This window comes from Neopelma chrysocephalum, unplaced genomic scaffold (genome assembly GCF_003984885.1).
Source record: "Neopelma chrysocephalum unplaced genomic scaffold, ASM398488v2 Primary Assembly neopelma1_45, whole genome shotgun sequence".
NCBI lineage: Eukaryota > Metazoa > Chordata > Aves > Passeriformes > Pipridae > Neopelma > Neopelma chrysocephalum.
In genome coordinates, this window is record NW_020897704.1 from 4258406 (window position 1) to 4275684 (window position 17279).

The following is a 17279-nucleotide window of genomic DNA, read 5'->3' on the forward strand; positions in this document are numbered from 1 at the left end:
TCCCACCTTCCCTCCCTCCCTCCCTCCCTCCCTTAATCCTACCTTCCCTCCTTCTCTCCCTCCCCCTTCCCTCTCCCCTCCCTTTCACCCACCCTCCCTCCCTCTTTTAATCCCTTAATCCCACCCTCTGTCCCCTCTCCTCTCCTCCCCCTCCCTCCCTCTCTCCCTTAGTCCCACCCTCCCTCCCTCCCTTCCCTGCCACCCTCCCTTCCCCCCTCCCTTAATCCCACACCCCCTCTCCCCTTTCCCTCTCTCCCTCTCCTTCTTTCAATTGGTTTTGGCCTGAGGATGTTTTCTTGGTTGTGTTTTTCCAAGGGAGAAATGGGGTTCCCTTGAACTGTCCTAAATGTGTTTTCTTCATACTTTTAGTGGACCAAATTCAGAAACAATATACATTCTTTTTTATGCATCAATACATACATGCAAACTCTTTATAAAAATTGCACTAATGGAAAAAAAATTACTTGTAGATGTAAATGTATGTTTATTTTCGTATTCTACAGAGTGCTTTATATATTTGTTGGAGAGATGCAGATCATACCGAACACAGAAGATGGGTGAGGTTGCTCTTAACTTCAGGCAGTCAGATCCCAAAGGCCTTATGAATGTTCAGAAGTGTTTGTATGTGTGATGAATTCTGCACTAAGGAATCAGTCATGACTTGACATTCATTAAGTTTAGCTTGAGGCAAAATAAAGAACTTCCCCAAAGACAAACTGCTATTTCTAAATGTCATTTTATGTGTTTAGTGGTAGGTTTAAATTATAAACCTATATTAAATGAAATTTAAATTTTTATTGAAAATAATACAAAGTAAAAAGAAGGCAATTATTAATTATATAGGGTGTATCCCCCCTATAACTGAAGGAGACATATACTGCTGATGCAGAGCTCCTTGTTGAAAGTCATCTTTTCTTACATATAATTTTTTTCCACTTCCCCTTTTTCTTAAAAGTGATTTTCCCATACTCTTTAATCCTCTTTTTAAAAATACCATAAAAAGGATTTCAGTTTTAATTGTTGCTTATATTTTGGCATATAGTAATGAAAATAGTTGTTTCCTCCTGTGTTATGAATTAGTATTTAAAGAATGATGAAAGAAAAAATATTTTTACTGCATTGGGAGATGTTGGTTAAATACTGAGGTGTGGTTTTTATTTACAGAAAAGTGCTTATCATACATATCTGTGAGAAAGAACAGTCGGGAAAGACCAGTTCCAAACACTATATTTCTCTAAACTGGAAAGAGGTAAGATTTACTTTCTGGAAACAACATATGAGAAAAACTTTTTGAACAGAAATAAGAGTATATTTACAAATTCATAAAATGACACTGAGAATTACATCCCTCACTCCAGATTGGACCACTGAAAATTTTTCCTTTTCTTGCCCTTGCCAGGGTACTACTCCCTCACCGAGCTTTAGAGAACATTAACATCTGTAGGTTTGAGGAAACCTTCCATAGTTACTGCAGTTCATCATCAGCAAGGCAGAGTTACAGTGTGAAGGCACTAAGGAAAAAATGAATAATCTGCATGCTTAATATAAAAACCGCTGGAAAAAACAGATCAGTGTCCTGTTTCCTAGGTCAATCAAAAGCTTTCTGAGATTCATCTTTTTGTTTTGTTTTATATCTGAGAATCTGAGGCTTTACATTTGTGCTAAACAGTTTCTTGTTTTTGTGTTAAAGGGTGCTGAAGGAAATGACTTCTTTTCTGCAGTACTTGGATTCATTCTTCCTGTAGCATATAGTTATCAACCAAACTTAACAGTAATAGCTGTTGGACCAAACAGGAACCTTGAAATAAGTGGGATTTCTCTGCTTTTTGCTTTACTACAAGGATTAGCTGAGTCTCGAATTTTTGCTGTGATCAAGGTAAGAAGTGGTTCTGAGCTGTAGTACTTCAAAGTGTCTGGCACCAAACTCAAATCCAGCAGCAGCATGCCTGGTGTGAACTGCTTCAGTCTGCCCAGGAGAAAATACTGGCTGTGTCTAGCCTGTCTCTGGTATCCCAGAGTTCAGAGTGCAAACTGCCCAAGTCCTGAGAGCAAGGCAAGACACAGATGCATACTGAGCTTTAGGCAGCCTGCATGATGGAGAGGCCGGGGCATGAATGCAAGCCCATGGTTCTTTCTGTAGACCATAGATGTTCTGACATTTTGCCACAACTTCCATCCATCTGGGATTCCCAGCTCAGAGTTGTCTCCCAAAAGGAGGCATGCACTGTCTGTTACATCATCTGGCCTATTTCCATCAAATGTGACTGAAAGCAGCCCATTGTCCTGTTCTTCATGGACCACTAAATTTCCTCTCCTCTCCCCCATGCTGTATTTTGTCACAAACAACTTCTGGCGTGCAGAAGATAAATCAGAATGGCACATATCCTTCAAGTGAACTTAATTGTCATAATACAGAATTGAGGGCCAGTCTACCACAGCTTTGTTTCTGGTAGAGAACATGGGAAAGAAAGAACATATGGATCTTTCCCTAGTCTGTTTTTTTCAATACACTACCCATTACAAATATCTAAATTTAGGAAGTTGGAGGCTTTATCCAGACCAGTTATCAGTGCCAATGAGCATATCTTCCGTGAATTTGTCTAACCTCTTAGAGAACTCATTTTATACTCTTGGCCTCTCCAGCATCCTGTGGTTATGAGTAGCACTGTTTCTCTGTGTGATCTGTGACACACTAACTTTTGATTGCTTTTATGCCTTCTAGTTCTTCTTAATGAGGAACAGCAAACAATTGTTCACATATGCTTATTCTAATCTGTTCCTCGGCAAGTATCCAATAAAAGCCATGCAATTGATTAAGCTGCCAGTTAAGTGGATTTTGACATAACATTTGAGAAAACTACAGAATAAATTATTTGTTTTAATTTACAATGCTGATACATAAATTATCTAAGCTAAAATAATTTGTATGTTGATAAGTATACATAAATAGTGTATTTACACATTACTGATTAGGAGTATGAAATGAGAGAATTATTGATATTCTGAAGTGTAAACTCAGACATTAAAAGGAAGCTAGGTATACATATTGAAAAAAAAATTTGCTACTTTTATATTGTTATTTTGCAGGTAGCTCCATAATAGGATTATGTAATATGTGGGGATTTTGTAATGCATATGCTTGGCTTTTTAGAATAACTGAAAAAATATTCTATCTCTTAAAAATAAAATAGGGTTACAGTCTTCCAAATATAATCTTCATTTACTATCAACATTTCAAAATACAATTTCTGCAAGCAAACGATATTGATTTAGACTGTGAGAAGTCCAAAACAGTCACTTCTTGATGAAGCAAAATATATCACTATTTTCCACTCATAGAAAGTAAATGATTCATGAAGTAAACAAGCTCCATGCTCCCCTTCCCTCATAACATTTTCTGTCCCTAACCCAGCATTATTTCTTTTCAATCATAAAAGGAAAACTGTGATTCTTTCTCTATTTGAAAGAAACAAGTTTTACCTTTTTCAGAAAAAAATCCATTTTGACACACTTTTATTTGAAAATGGAAAGTTGCTCATTCTTGCTACTAATACTAGCCAGTTTAATTATAAAAGTTTGTTTCAAAATATTTCATGTATCACTGAAAGAAAGAGAGCTTGGTTCACAGGAGTATTTTTTTTCTTCTTAATTAGGACACAGAGATAAATTTAATGCAGAGTGTAGCCAAAACATTAGTGGGTGCTTCTCCACCTCACTTCGGAGTTTATATACCTCCTACCCAAGAAAAAGTAAATAAAATAAAAACATTAAGAGACCAGTTTCAGCAGGAATGGAAAATGCTTCAGTGTTCAGGTAAGTTGTCTGGTTTTATCTTTAATTCTTATTAATATATGCAGGTTTCTGAAAATTTTATGAAATACAGCTGGGTCCTGTAAGTCAGTGGGATATTAAAGTCAGTGGGACCAGACTGATCTAATGTGAAAATGTTGAAACTCTGAATGCTTCTAATTCTGCCACTTGAGCCAGAAAGGACCGAATTTCATAGCATAACAACAGTACGATTCAGACTTTGAATGCTGTTCCTCCAGAATTTTGGAATGAAAGTACCAAAATAGTATGTGCTTAAAGAATGGATAACTGACTGTGCACTGGATCTGATTGCTAACGTGTTCTCTGAATATAGTGCCAAATCAGGTGATATTTTTATACATTTAACTTGTCCACAAATAACTTCACATAACTAAATAGAGATTAGTCATGCTGCAAGTGCAGTCACAAAGAGCTGAGGATCAGGAACTGCATTTGTACAGGAATCAGGCTAAACAGGGATGTGTGTTTTCAAGCATACTTGTCTAGTAATGTTTCTCTGCTGAATGACTTCTATTTTTCCACAGGAAAAGCAATTATAAAGATGGTCATACCTCTCTAAAAGAAAATGCCCTTCTGTCTTTCGGAAGTGGCCAAGAGCAGGGGTCTGGTTCCAATAAAAATGTTCTTATGGGGTCAGGAATTGCAATATGAGCTTGATTAATAACTGGTTTTCTTACTGCTGTTCTTTTCAGTGAAGGATGGGATTTCAAGAAATTGACTTCAGAATCATTTTACAAAGCAGAAGAAAAGGAAAATATGAGGACTTCACTCTGCCCTCCTTTCAAAAGTAAATTGTCTACATAACAAGTAAAAAGCCCATTTCCCCAGAGATTTGGTAGTGGCCTAAGGGTACATCATTTAAATTCTCAAAATCAAACATCCCAAGGCAATAGCCATAGTATGCCTTGTTTTGTAGCATTCCAGATATGATTTAGGGATCATTTCCAAGAGCACTTTTCTGTGATTGTGACTTCAATAATGTGACCTTTTGATTTCAAACACTTCAAATTATGTTTATAGTGGTACTGCTACTGGGCTCAACTTTATATAATTCAAATAACTAAATCTGGTTTTGCAGTTCTCTTTTTTTAATTGTTCCCTGTGCTTCCCTTCTCATTTGTTCTGGTTTTCAGATATTGCTGGATGGGAAATGATACCCATCCTTGAACGTTTTAAAATTAAAATCTTTTTCAAAAGAAAAGCCATGTGAAACATTTTCACAAATGAGAGCTGAAGGACATGAAATGTTCTGTTTCAGTTCAGAATTTCTTTAAACTTTGAACTCCAAAAAAGTATTTACTTTTAAGCTGGAAATTGGGCAAAGGGTTCATTCTTTCCCACTCTCTCCCCTGAATGCCTGCCTTTTTTTCCCCAAGGAAAACGCATTTTCTGAGAAGTTTCTGCAAAATCCCCTTTCCCTGACTTTGTTCAACTGAATTTCTAGTGTTTGAATGATGTGCTGTATTTTGATATGTATTTTTCTAAGACCTTTAATAAACGCGAATTAAGAGGGAGGGGAAAAAAGTGTCCTCGTGGTAAAGTTTGTTGGCAAATACCGCCAGAAGGCTGCAGTTACCTTCTGACGGTCGGGACAGGCGCGCGGTTCGTTGCTTTCTGGCACCAGTTTGATTTTTTTTTTTTTTTTGGTCAGCTGACCATGTTGTGAGTATCGCAGGAATGGTTTAAAAATCGCGAACTGCTCATTCGGCGAGTTCTGTTTCGGCGCTGACCCCGCTCTGCGGTGGCGAGGCCCGGAGGGGCAGCACCGCCCCCTCCCCCAGCACTGGGGGCTCCCACCGAGCCGCGGCCCCGCTCCGCCCCGGCCCTTCCCGCCGGGCGCGGGGCGGCTCCGTCGCGCTCGGGTGACGTGGCGGCGCCGGGCGCTGGGGAAGGAGGCGGTGTCACCGTCCCGCTCCCGCCGCTGCCCCGGGAGCGCCGCAGGTACGGCCCGGGCGGGGAGCACCGGGGCGGGAAAGGCTGGGCTCGGCTGGGGGGACAGCCCCGCGGGCGGTGCTGATGACGGGCGGCGTGGAGGGGCTGTCGCGCCGTGCTCGGGCCCAGCGGGAAGCTCAGGGCGAGCCCCGGCCACCGTCAGCTCCTCCGGGACATCGCCGCATCTCCTCGGTGGGTGCTCCGCATGCCCCAGGGATGGCGAGAGCCCTCCGGCCGGCCCCGCGCTGCCCCGCACCGTCAGCACCCGCCCTGCGCGGCCCCGCGGCTGCTGCTGAGGCCGCTGCCGGGGGAATGTCTCCTGGGAAAAGGGAGAGGCGTTCCCACAGGAATCCTGTATTACATCAGGACAACCTTCTCCTATTTCAGTCCACCGAGCAAAATCAGACATTTGGAATTAAGCTTCCTCCACTATCACTTCACTTGTGGATCAAAGTTACAATGTGGTTTTTATAGCTCGTGTCGTAAATATCTGCTGGGTCAGTTCACTCATTTTGGCCTATCTCAGTTTAAGTTAAAGCATATTCATCAATTTCTCATACACGTTATGAGCTTTTTCCTTTTCCTGATATTTTTCAGGTCTTCGCATGAAATCAGAGACCCTGACTGTAACTGCTGAAACCCGACAATTTGATTTGAAATGGCAAGCATTACACAGTTGTTCAATGATTTGTGTGAAGCACACTTGACAGGTTTGCCATGGAAGGTTCACTTGGGCAGGCAGAAGATCAGCAAAAGAAGAGCTAAGCAAAATCTGAAAAGGGTTGCTTATAACGCCCTGTTTATAAACCTTTTTCAAGATGAGGCTCGTAAGCTGCAATCAAACATTTCCAGACTTCCAGTGAAAAACAAAATTTTGATGCTGTCTTTCAACTTGAGAGTTGGTGGCCTAGGTGCTCAAGCAGACAGACTGGAGAATCTTGTGGAGGAACTGGAAACAGCTGAATGCTTACCATTTACTGAAGTGAATTCTGTCTTGGATCTCTTAGTACAGCTTGCTGGAACAGGCCCTCCCCAGCTTGTACCACAAAAAAAGGACTATTTTATGAACAACAAATATGTTGGGAGAAATGTCAAATACCAGGGTTATGACTATTATGATGTGAGTGTGTTTGAAGCTGACATACAGTCTCTGATAACAAATGAAGAATGTCAGTTCAATGACACAATTCAGAAGACGCTTCAGATAATGGAGTCGGCCCCTGGCACTGGACTCCCTGCCATAGGGCTGTTCTCACAGAGCTGCCCTGCTGGGGACAAGTTTGAGAAAGAGACACGGGTCTCACTGTTCGGTGCCCTTGTCCACAGCCATACGTATGATATGGACATCAAGTTGGATTTGCCACCAGTACCTGACAATGCAGATTTGTCTGGACTTGCAATTAAAGTACAGTAGCATTTGTTTTGGACTTGAGAGTGTATGCATGCTTTCATTGTGCCACTTTGAAACTATGCGTTAAAATGTAGGTAGTGGTTTGATTTGTGATAGAAGCATACAACACTGGAATTTAAGATGGAGCAGGGATTCTTTCTTTTGCAGAGAAGCAGATAAGCTTGTTGGATACAGAGATGTATGATAACAAAAACCTTGGTCTTGTCCTATGGCTGCGTCAAAACCCATCATGTGGCCACAGGCTTTACTAATTTAAGCTGTATCTGTGCCTTCCCCACCCTATCAATCTTTTGCTTGCATTTTTGCCTGCTTTGTCTGTTGAACTCCTGCAGTGTTACTTACTTGTTAGTGCTCAGACTGATTGCATCAGCATTCCTGTCTGAATGTATGTGCTTTGCTGTTCAGCTTGCATTACCTAACTTGCTGTATTTTTGTCTTGGCTTGTTTTATCTTAAAAGATTTTTTTTCTGTTATTTTTTTTCATTGAATGTCCTAGTTCCTATTGTCCTTTCACCTTTTCAGTGTGTACAGTTTCTACTCTATCTTTTTTCCCCCTTTTGCTGTCCATTCTAAATATTTTTGCTGTTTTATTCTTATAGAAGTACTAGATAAAGTTTCAGGTTTTTCTTTCCTTCCATTTTTACTGTGTGTAGGTAGGCTTTTCTATAGTCTACCTTTTGATCCTCATCTTATTCCCTCTACCTAACATATGGATAGATCTAGCAATTCCCTTAATTCAGGGTCTTAATTGAAACTTGAAGACAGACATGTTAAATAGAAAACTCCTGTTTCGTTCAGTGTGCACATATGGAGGCAAGTTGTAACCTGGGGGAGGCAGAACATTTTTGAGCTAGTGCTGTACTCTTTCCATCAGATGGGAAAATTTGCAATTTCTTGAGGAACATGATGCCTTTTATGTGGGTGTGATTGTCTTTTACTAAATTTGAGGACAATTCTGTACATATGACTCCTGTTGTATGTACACTGTTTGGACACCTATAGATGTTCTGAATATGAATAAGGGAAGAAACTATGTTAGTCATAGATAACAAAATGTTTGCAAATTGCAAGAGTTAGAGTCTGGGTCATTTGCCTCAAACAAAAGGCAGAGCAGTATGATTTTATTAGTGTTACATATTGTTGAATATCAATACCTTAGATTCTCATTTTGTAGAACTGTATTACTGAAGGAAGAAGTTTCAAATTTTACGCTAACAAGCACAGTATATTATTTTGATGGTGATTGCCATTTTATGTATAGGCATTAATACCTGTAGAGACTCACCAAATGAAAAGAGTGCTTACAGTGAAAACTTAGAATTGATATAAAGGGAGGGTAGGTAGACAGGTTGGGTCACATAGAGTCACTCAGTCATGTATGATAGCAGAACATCTTTTTTATTAGCTTCAGTAAAGTATTTTCATGTCTAACATTTGAACTCTCTCTGACAGGTTCCCCAAAGTATAGATCAGTCAGAAGATGAGGGATTCCAGTCAGCATCCAATCTGACTCCTGATTCTCAGTCAGAGCCGAGCATGACTCCAGACATAGACTTGTGGGATGCAGTGCTTACATATGGACCCAGCAAACGAAGATGTTGGGAAAGAATTGGATAGTATGTATCTGATCTGACTGGCAAACTTACTATGCATTGTATGCAAATTTGTGAAGGTGTATGGCATCTTAGTTCCAAATGACCTCAGTATAAATAGAGAAATGTGTATTTAATTTGCAAAATTCAATATACTGCATTAATAGGGTTAAAGGAATCAAGGTGATGCAGTTTCAACAAAATAGTTCTTAGAGTGCAGCAGTTTTATAGGAAGAGAAAATCAACTTTGTCAAAAAAATGAAGAGATTATGAAAACACTTGCTGTTTATGTGAAATGCAGCATTTTTTAACTGTTCTAACTTCTTATGTGCTATGCAATTTGTCTCAGTCTAAAATGATTCTACATTTTCAGTTTAAAAAGAGAAAGTGGTAATTGTAGAACAGCAGAAAAATTAAACCCATATCTTCCAGTGTTGTTCAGTATTGTATTCCTTTTCTCTGCCTGTAACCAAAACAAATTATTGCAACAGATTTCTTGAAGGTCTACTTAGACTTGTAGTTCTTTTGGCTGCTGAGTAGAAGATGCATCTCCTGAGAGAAGGCTCTATACAGTCCTGTTAAGTCTTCCTGGCTTCCCTAAAATGAAGGGGAAAAAAAAAGACATGTATGGCAGGTATCTTCCTTACGTTCTTGATGGACAGTGGTGTGCCTGGTTCTTGAAGAAACTTTGCTCTCTATGTTTTCTGTAATTTTAAGTAGTTATCCAGTGATGTGCAGTTGCAATGTTATACAGTCTGAGCCTGAGAAGCTCAGAAACTACAAGCCCTGATCTAATTTTTCAAAGCCCACTTTAGCTTTGTTCCTAATACAAGACAGTTTTTCTTACTACCATTTAGACTATAAGGGTCTTAGATTCAAATATAGACCATGTGCCTGACAGCTTTTGTGTAATACCTGCTACCAGAATTCAGAATTTTTGGAAGAATTGGAAGGAGAAATTGTTTTGGAGGGGAGAGTAATCTTTGCTAGGAAGAGTAAAATGTATTAATAAAAGTTCATTCTAGCATTTTGAGCATATTTCTCTTTAATTTATTTGAATATTAGTATTAAATGAACTATGGAAATCTGGTATATATTGACCTCATTTTCCTAATGTGAAAACTGCATCAGGGAAGGCCACGAAAGCAGCTGGTAGTTCTCTATCAAGGATTCTGTCTCTGAATTGATGTTCAAATTATCTACCTATTTCTTCACTATACTGAGTTTTGAGCTACGGTTTCACTGACTAAATGTATGTTCCCTTAAAAATGTACTATATTACAAGTAAGTTTTGTGTGAGGAATTCTGTGTAAAATTCTGAAATGCTTTATTTTTCTGTATGAGATATATGTCTTTCTTTTCATACAATCACCTTGTAATGTTGTTTACTCTGACACAGTCCACCTGGTAAAAAAGAGGAACCGTATCTTACTGAAGCAGGGAGAGAAGCTTTTGACAAATTTTACAAACTTCGAGAAGGGGAATTACAACTGTTCAGTAATACTGTACTTCAGCTTCCTCAGCTTGTACTGATGAAAGAACCTGAACTGGTTAAGGATGTCTTGAATGTCCTCATTGGTGTGGTATCCACTACATTTTCACTCAATCAGGTATGGATGCTTTTTATCTGTGCTTCTTAGTCGAATCTTCTTGGTTTTTTCTTCGTAGAGGTTTCTTCTTCGATACATGTACTTCTGTTGAGATCTTGCAGTTGTGGATAGTGTTGAAAAGTTGAATGTTGCCTAATGGCAATAAAGCAGTATTTATATATTGCAGTAGGCTAAGAGTATTTGTAGTCCTATAAGGGCTATAGGTTTATGAATACTTGAAAATAGGTGTGTAAATACTTCTGTAAATTGGATTTTCTTTAAGGAATTAGATAATGAGTCATATTCTGTATATTTGAAGATACCATTCATACTCATGAAATTTTGCTACAGTTTAATGTTTATCTCACTGTCCTAGCTATATAGTCTCAGTCACCACATTGTCTAAACTGAAAATTTGTCTGCTGTCATTTTTGTGTGTAAATGTTTGCTATTGTAAGTCAGAATACAGCTATGAAATACTTAAATCTACCTTTTTTTCACCCTATTTTCTTGTAGGCTGCACAGACATTTGTGATAAAGGAGGGGGTATATGTATCTGGAACTTCACCAGAGACAATGCACAACCTGCTCTCAGAAGTTGCAGAGTATGGAACCTATTACACACGACTTAGTCGTTTTTCTCTTCAGCCCGTTTTGGATTCGTCATACAGCAAAGGACTTGTGTTTCAGGTAAAACAATTGTATTAAATCATCTAGATTTAATGGGGCAATTATGTATAGAAGGTAACTTCTACTTAAAAGGTAAATTAGAATTTCGTGTAAAGCTGGAATTTCTGCATTCTGTAAAACTTAAAGTATTTGAAGTGTAATGCTCCATCCCAGCTTGGCAATGAACAGTGCCACTATGTTTAAATCACAGCTCTCTGTGCCTAGGGCTTGCTTGCACTGAAACATGCAGTAAAATGTCTTCATTACCTGAAGCATGATTTGTTTAGTCATGTTGTTCTGTTGTGGACTAAAGGAATATAATTTTTAGATGTTTTAAAGACATTACGTATTTATACAGTAAGATATATAAAATTAAAATACACAAACTTTCTTAATACACTATGTGTGGGTATATATATATAAAATATATATTTTTTAAAATGAAAAGCTGAAGTAGAGAAATATGGTATTTAATAGCTTTAATTACTTTTTCTTTGTTCAAAATTAAGTGCAGATTTTCCCTGTCAATCCTCTGTATTATGCTGAGCTGTACGTACCCCGTGTAATATCAGGTGATTTAATCTCTTTCCAATGCACAGAATTAAGTTATGATTAGTTATGAAATTTTTTTTATTGTGAATATTTGATTTACAGAAATGTTATTCAATTTCTATTAAGAAGGTCTTCTTAGAAAAAGTTCTAGATGAGTTTTTTTCCAGTATCCAATTTAGGCATAGAAGTAAGGAAACAGGTTTCCCTAGGTTTGTGTTCTAGAGAGCAGGGAGCTCCTCAAAGGGCAATGCAAAGAAGCTAAACCAAGATGCTTTATTATACTGTGTGTGGGTACAAGTTCTGTGCATTGGATGTGTAAAGAGTATAGAGGGATCATCTGGCTAATTGGAATGTCTGAAGTTGCGTGGACCCTCACTTTCCCTTTACTTTGGTGTACAAGTCCCTCTTACCTTCATATGCCGGTTATTTAAGTAAAAGGTTTGTTTTCATGCTGATGCAATTGATATGAGACATTGATAAACCATTAACAACTTTCACAGGAACACTTTAAATATTTTCTGTTGATACTAGGCATTCACCAGTGGGCTGCGAAAGTATCTTCAATATTACCGAGCATGTGTTTTGTCAACACCTCCTACTTTAAGTCTTCTAACAATCAGCTTTCTCTTCAGAAAATTAGGCCGTCAGTTGAGGTAAGAGAATGATATTAAATGTTTAAGCTTTTCGTAGCAGAAAAAATGCAATTTATTCATATACACTCTGAGTAGTAAATGGTCAATCTTAGTCTATCAGTATTTTTCCTCTATTTTAACAGAAAGGTTATTTTACGTCCAGAAGATTGGAGGGGAAATATGTAAGGTCTTTATATTCAGTTTCTTTATTATCCCAGTTGTCATTCAGCAGATACAGTATGATTGTGTGATATTCAACTTCAGCAAAAGTTCATCATTGTGATCTCAAGAAACTTCTGGTTGGAATTTTTATGTGTGTTTTAATCCTGTTTTTTAGGTATTTAGCTGAACTTTGTGGCATAGGAACAACCGCACTGGGGATCAGTGGTGGAGCTGGTGCTTCATTTCCTACGGTGATTTTTAGTTTCATGTTTTTATGTTTGGTTTGCGTTACAATGTTAATATTCTTCAAAGTTGCATTGATGAAATACTTAGTCTTGGTCTCTCTGCTAGCAAAGTTATGACCTTAGACTCCAGTTAGAATACTGTTATGCTGTGTTTTCAATTCCTAAAGTAAACACAAGGGCCCAAAATAAGCCATAGAGCATTTTGGTTTATTCTAGTCACATGAGTCCAACTCTAAACATACTTGTTTCTCTTTAGTGACTGTAAAGTGAGCTTGAGGTAACTAGCTCAGGTAAAGTGATCTTAATTGCAGATAAATAGAGGAAGTGAGATGAATCCTGCCTTCTGTGTCTAGTGGACCATGTAAAGCCATGTCTTTATGAGTCTTTTGTTACTAAAGTTGTAGTGCAGTTTGCTGCCTAACGTTAGGCTGTCTTTCAATTTTTTAGGGTGTTAAATTGCTTTCATATCTGTACAAGGAGGCTCTGAACAACTGTAGCAATGAACATTATCCAGTTCTTCTGTCTTTGTTGAAGACAAGCTGTGAACCATATACAAGGTGCGTCCATACTGTTCTCTGCATAATTTGAGTTTAAGGGTTACAAATTGGTCATCTGGTGAGTAACTGCCCATTTAACAATGGCTTTTAATATTTAAAAAAAAAGTCTCTATCTGCAATATATATTAAAATTAATTAATTTTGCTGAATCCTTCTTTCCCTCTTTTTTTCAGCTGAGTAACAATATAAGGGTTGCATGTGTGACTAGATTAGTAAATAAATACATGTAAATAAGACTTCTTTCTTGTTGCTGGTCCTGGAAATTCATACTGGAATATAAGACTCAGATAAACTTTTTTTTCTCCTCATACTTGTAATAAAATCCTGAAAATGGCAGCTGACAAGTTTCTCTTCTCATTGCACAAACTGGGAAAATTCATGCTTATTTCCACTGTCTTTTTGTTGTGGGCTTTTTAGTAAGCAAAAATGAATAAAATATCTGTTGTAACCAAATGATAATAGGAAGTAGAGTTCCTTGGATTGCAACAGTTTTGTTAAGCAGTGCACATCAAATTAGAAATTATTAGTTTATAGACTTCTGAAGAGATTTTTTTTTTAATAGCTGTTTACAGGAATTATAGCTGTAGTCCATCATCAGTTTACAATGTTACTTAATAGATGTAATGATACTTAGTAAGAGAATACAGTCTGTCAAAACGCTCTAAATTTATGACTCCTCCATGGCCACCCTTCTTGTGTTTCCTTCCTTCTACATAAAATGATCTTCAGAGAAATTTAATTTCAGATTTACCAGAAGACTCACTGAAATATCTTCACAGCTTCTGCCCTTCTATTTATAGAACGAAGTCAGATTTCTGAAATACCAATGGCAGGATTTCATGGCATCACAAAGAATCTAAAAAAATTTGAAAGTATGCTTACTAGTATGTGATACTTACTGCATTCATTCCTAAATTTGTTGCAGATATGTATCAAAGCATCAGTCATATGATCAAGGCTGCCATGGAAGGAGGTCTCCATTATCTGCAGAAAGTGTTATCCCATTCATTTGTTAACCTGAAAGAAATTAAATAATAGAAGTTGTTGCTCAAGTAAATCATAGAAACATCAGATTTAATACTTTAAAAGTTCATAACTTTTTACTTACAACCTTAAAATTGAACAGCGGTTGCTGTGTTAAATGCTTTCTCTTTGTTACACTCAACGTCTAGAAGCAGTATTAGTAAGAAAAAATATTATCTTCAAGGAGCTCTGTCTGAGCCTTTTTATCTATAGCTTCAGATTGTATTATAAAAAAAAGTGTTTTTTGTTTCTTCAAAAGTTTAGTTTCACACAGAAAAAATATGAGAAAGCATGAATAAATATTCCAAAATAGGAGTTTTCATTATTCAATGTATATTAAAAATACCTCTATGTCCAGGGAGAAAGTGCTTGGTATTGCATCTTTGTTTTATATCCTTTTAGTTTTTCCTTGCAGAAATTATCTCTCTTTAAAGCAAATCCTTTCTGCTTATCTCTCTCTGTGCTCTTGATGCAGTGTAAAGATTTCTATACATTTTTTATGTATGCTTAGTAAATTGATATACAGAAATAAAGAGACTGTTTTAATTATGGCACTGTTCTTTCACCAAAACTAATTATCAGTGAAATATTCTGTATAAAAATGGTTTAAGAAAAGTGTAGAGCCACAGTCTCCTCTGTGTATATTTAAATATCAGTGTCACAGCACTTGTTTTTTATCCTGCCTATAGCTTGTGTCTTTTGGGATTTTAAAGAATATACAAATTGCTTGGTTATAATAAAGATGAGAAGGCAGGAGGTTTGACTTTCAATATTGTACAATTTTTTTTTTTTTTTTTTAGATTTATCTATGATTGGGTATACAGTGGTGTATTCAGAGATGTTTATGGAGAATTTATGATCCAGGTGAATGAGGATTATCTTTGTTTCAGAGGTACAGTATATGTATGGAGCGTTTATAATTTATATGATTTGTATTGTTAATTAAATAACTAAAATATATGCTTTCATCTTTTTGTTATGTAGATAAACATTACTGGACTCATGGTTATGTTTTGATTTCAAAAGAAGTAGAAGATTGTGTCCCTGTATTTCTTAAACATATTGCTAATGATGTATACATATGTGGGAAAACCATAAACTTGCTGAAATTGTGCTGTCCTAGGGTAAGTTTTGGGTTGGTTCCTTCGTATGACATTAAGAAAATCATGTCTCCTTAAAGGAAGTTTTTAGGTTTTTATCAAGTTCATTTCTTTATTAAAAACCAGTATTGCATAAGTAAATGTTGATTCATGAAAGGCAATTACTTGCTCTCAGATACTTGTGAGTTGATTATCCACTCTACTTGCTAACACCTCACTGCAGAAATATAAATTTTAACAGCATCAAATTTATCATATCCAATGCACGTGTTGTATTTCTTGCTTTTCTTTGTATTAAAAACAGAAATGTTTTAGGTGCTCAAGCAAGGGCCTTCCACTTCTCACACAACTCACACTACGTTTTGATTCAAAGCTGCCTCACTTACCAGGTCTTGACTCAGTTCTGCACAGCTCTTGTATTCCAGCTTCATCATTACATTTCCAAGAAGCCCTTAAATAGTTCTGTTTATTCATATTTTGCAGAATGAGTCTTGTTCTTGATAAGAAAAACATGTTAAACTACTTTGTCTTTTCCCTCTTCTTTATATATGTCTAAAAAATTAAACAACCAGAGAAGTGTCTAAAGTCAATAGGCACTCTTTTTCAGGTAACTAATATTCTCTTTCCTTCTAAGACCATAGTCTTGACAGAGCAGAGCAGCTCATTATCACCTATCTAGTATTAGGTATAAGCATAATACCTCAAGTGAGATGTCCCTCTGCTCGTTCTCCTGAGCCTGCTCTCATAAGCATTCCCAAACCATGACTCTGTTGTGCCAGTAGTACTGGGATTTTTATACAAATGTCAGCCATCATTTCTTTAATAATTTACAGCTTTATCAGTCACTAACACGGTATCTTAATAGATAGAACATTCCCCCAGGTTGTGTGGCACCCAGGCTCAGTTATCTTCCATCTGAGAGTTACAGTCACATTTCATCCCTTTTCAACATGTTTACAACATGATTAGTATAAATGTATGTATTGGATTTTAGATTCCTGTCCAGTTCAGTGGTAAAGACAGAACCCTGCAAATCTGACCTGTGATCCAAGTTGTGGAACATTGTACCTCTGTCTCCTACTTTGAATGATATAAATGCTAAAACCAATGATTTTAGTAAAAAATTTTAGATGCTGTATAGAGACTTGTGTCAGTGGAAGCACTACTAAGTTAAAAGAAATATATAACGCAGTACATGATATAAAAGTTTGCTATTTAAAAAATGTATTTAAAAGGAAATTTCTCATTTTTCAGCATTATATCTGTTGGTCAGATATACCTGTTCCTCGAATTTCAGTTATTTTTTCACTTGAAGAACTGAAAGAAATAGAGAGAGATTGTGCAGTGTATGTAGGTCGAATGGAAAGAATTGCCCGATACAGTTCCATAAGCAAGGAGGAAAAGGTAAATGAATAAAGGAATAAATACCTCATTGGGATTTTTATTTTTAAATACTCAATTTTAATTTTTATTATAACTTTTAAAGAATTTTTATTTATGGTCAGAATTTTTTCACTGGTCAATTGCTGTTTTAATTGTTATCATAGCAAATAAACTTCCTTAATATAGCTTTTAAAAGTATAGGTGGTGTGTTGCATTTTCATATATTAAATGAGTGTTGGACTTCCATCTTAGTTCTTTGCAGCAGCAAATTTGTCCTCGTACTGAAAAGATTGTTAGATTCTAATTTAACAAATGTGACAAGCTAATTAGTAACCAGATAAGACTATTTGTAATTTGCATAGCTAATTGTTTTTTCAGAACTTTTTAGTTAGAGACTTCTGTCCTTCAGATTCCATCATATAGTGTATATATCAGATGGATTTTGTTTGTTGTAAAATCTGGAGTATTAACTTTCAATGGTAGTTTGCAGACTTTCCATTTAATTAATTGTTTTATTCGTATTTCTGTATTATATTAACATATTAATAACCATTATAAAGTGTGTACCTGTCTGCAATAGTGTATTTTCAAATCTAAAATA

General features: G+C 36.9%; 1 protein-coding gene across 1 annotated transcript in view; it reads left to right on the plus strand.

Moving 5' to 3' along the window:
* The window catches only part of TUBGCP6 (tubulin gamma complex associated protein 6), a 43542-nt gene that overhangs the window by 13994 nt on the left and 12269 nt on the right, over positions 1-17279 (plus strand). Inside the window, 14 exon segments of the mRNA XM_027679216.1 lie at positions 504-557; positions 1165-1249; positions 1691-1876; positions 3654-3817; positions 6361-7168; positions 8627-8790; positions 10166-10376; positions 10872-11045; positions 12108-12229; positions 12546-12621; positions 13063-13172; positions 14996-15087; positions 15180-15319; positions 16550-16699. Of these exon segments, the coding sequence (XP_027535017.1) occupies positions 504-557; positions 1165-1249; positions 1691-1876; positions 3654-3817; positions 6361-7168; positions 8627-8790; positions 10166-10376; positions 10872-11045; positions 12108-12229; positions 12546-12621; positions 13063-13172; positions 14996-15087; positions 15180-15319; positions 16550-16699 (2536 nt within the window).